The sequence below is a fragment of the Myotis brandtii genome, unplaced genomic scaffold, assembly GCF_000412655.1.
Source record: "Myotis brandtii unplaced genomic scaffold, ASM41265v1 scaffold321, whole genome shotgun sequence".
NCBI classification, from domain to species: Eukaryota; Metazoa; Chordata; class Mammalia; order Chiroptera; family Vespertilionidae; genus Myotis; species Myotis brandtii.
In genome coordinates this window covers 1,145,759-1,146,298 of record NW_005362314.1, presented here as the reverse complement: position 1 = coordinate 1,146,298, position 540 = coordinate 1,145,759, and the positions used below count along the sequence as shown (strand labels likewise).

General features: G+C 58.3%; 1 protein-coding gene across 2 annotated transcripts in view; it reads right to left on the bottom strand.

Annotated features, from left to right (window-relative positions):
* The window catches only part of CERS4 (ceramide synthase 4), a 28,962-nt gene that overhangs the window by 7,926 nt on the left and 20,496 nt on the right, over positions 1–540 (bottom strand). For both annotated transcript variants that reach the window (XR_001362958.1, XM_005870704.2), the window contains exon 4: positions 127–244. Coding sequence is in view for 1 of the 2 variants with exons in the window: in XM_005870704.2 (XP_005870766.1) it covers positions 127–244 (118 nt within the window). In the remaining variant the exon portion in view is untranslated. The remainder of the gene's footprint in view (positions 1–126; positions 245–540) is intronic.

Sequence of the window (540 nt, the reverse complement as noted above, 5' to 3'; positions counted from 1 at the left end):
GGGATGGGCGGGGCTGCCCTGGGCTTTCTCTGTCCCCAGGAAGTGGGCTACATACCATTCCTAGCCCCATCCACACTGCAGCCACACAGGCAGATGGGGACGTGGGAGGGTATCAGGGGTCCTCACCTTGTCGGGTCTCCATCCTTCCATGAGGAAGTGTTTCTCCAGTGTGGCGTTGGGTTCTACTGGCCTCCTGGCCTGATCCCGCACACCCAGCCACCGGCTCAAGGGCAGGCCGATGAGTCTGGGTGCAGGGGACACAGGGCTTGTCAGTCCAGGTGAGAAGGGATATACATGCTACAGGCAGGGAAACTGAGGCTCGGAAGGGGCAGGTCATACCCTGAGACCCTGGAGGATAGCTTGGCTGCTGCATTAAACTGAACATAAGAAAGGTAGCTGGACTGGTCTTCAGAATCGGGTGTGGTCAATTTTGGGGGTACCAAATCACCTTCATTCAATCTAACCCCAAACCAGGGGTCAGAGTCCCCTCACTGCCTGTCTCATGGTGGCCTACATCCTGGTCTGGCTCCCCGGGCTGGG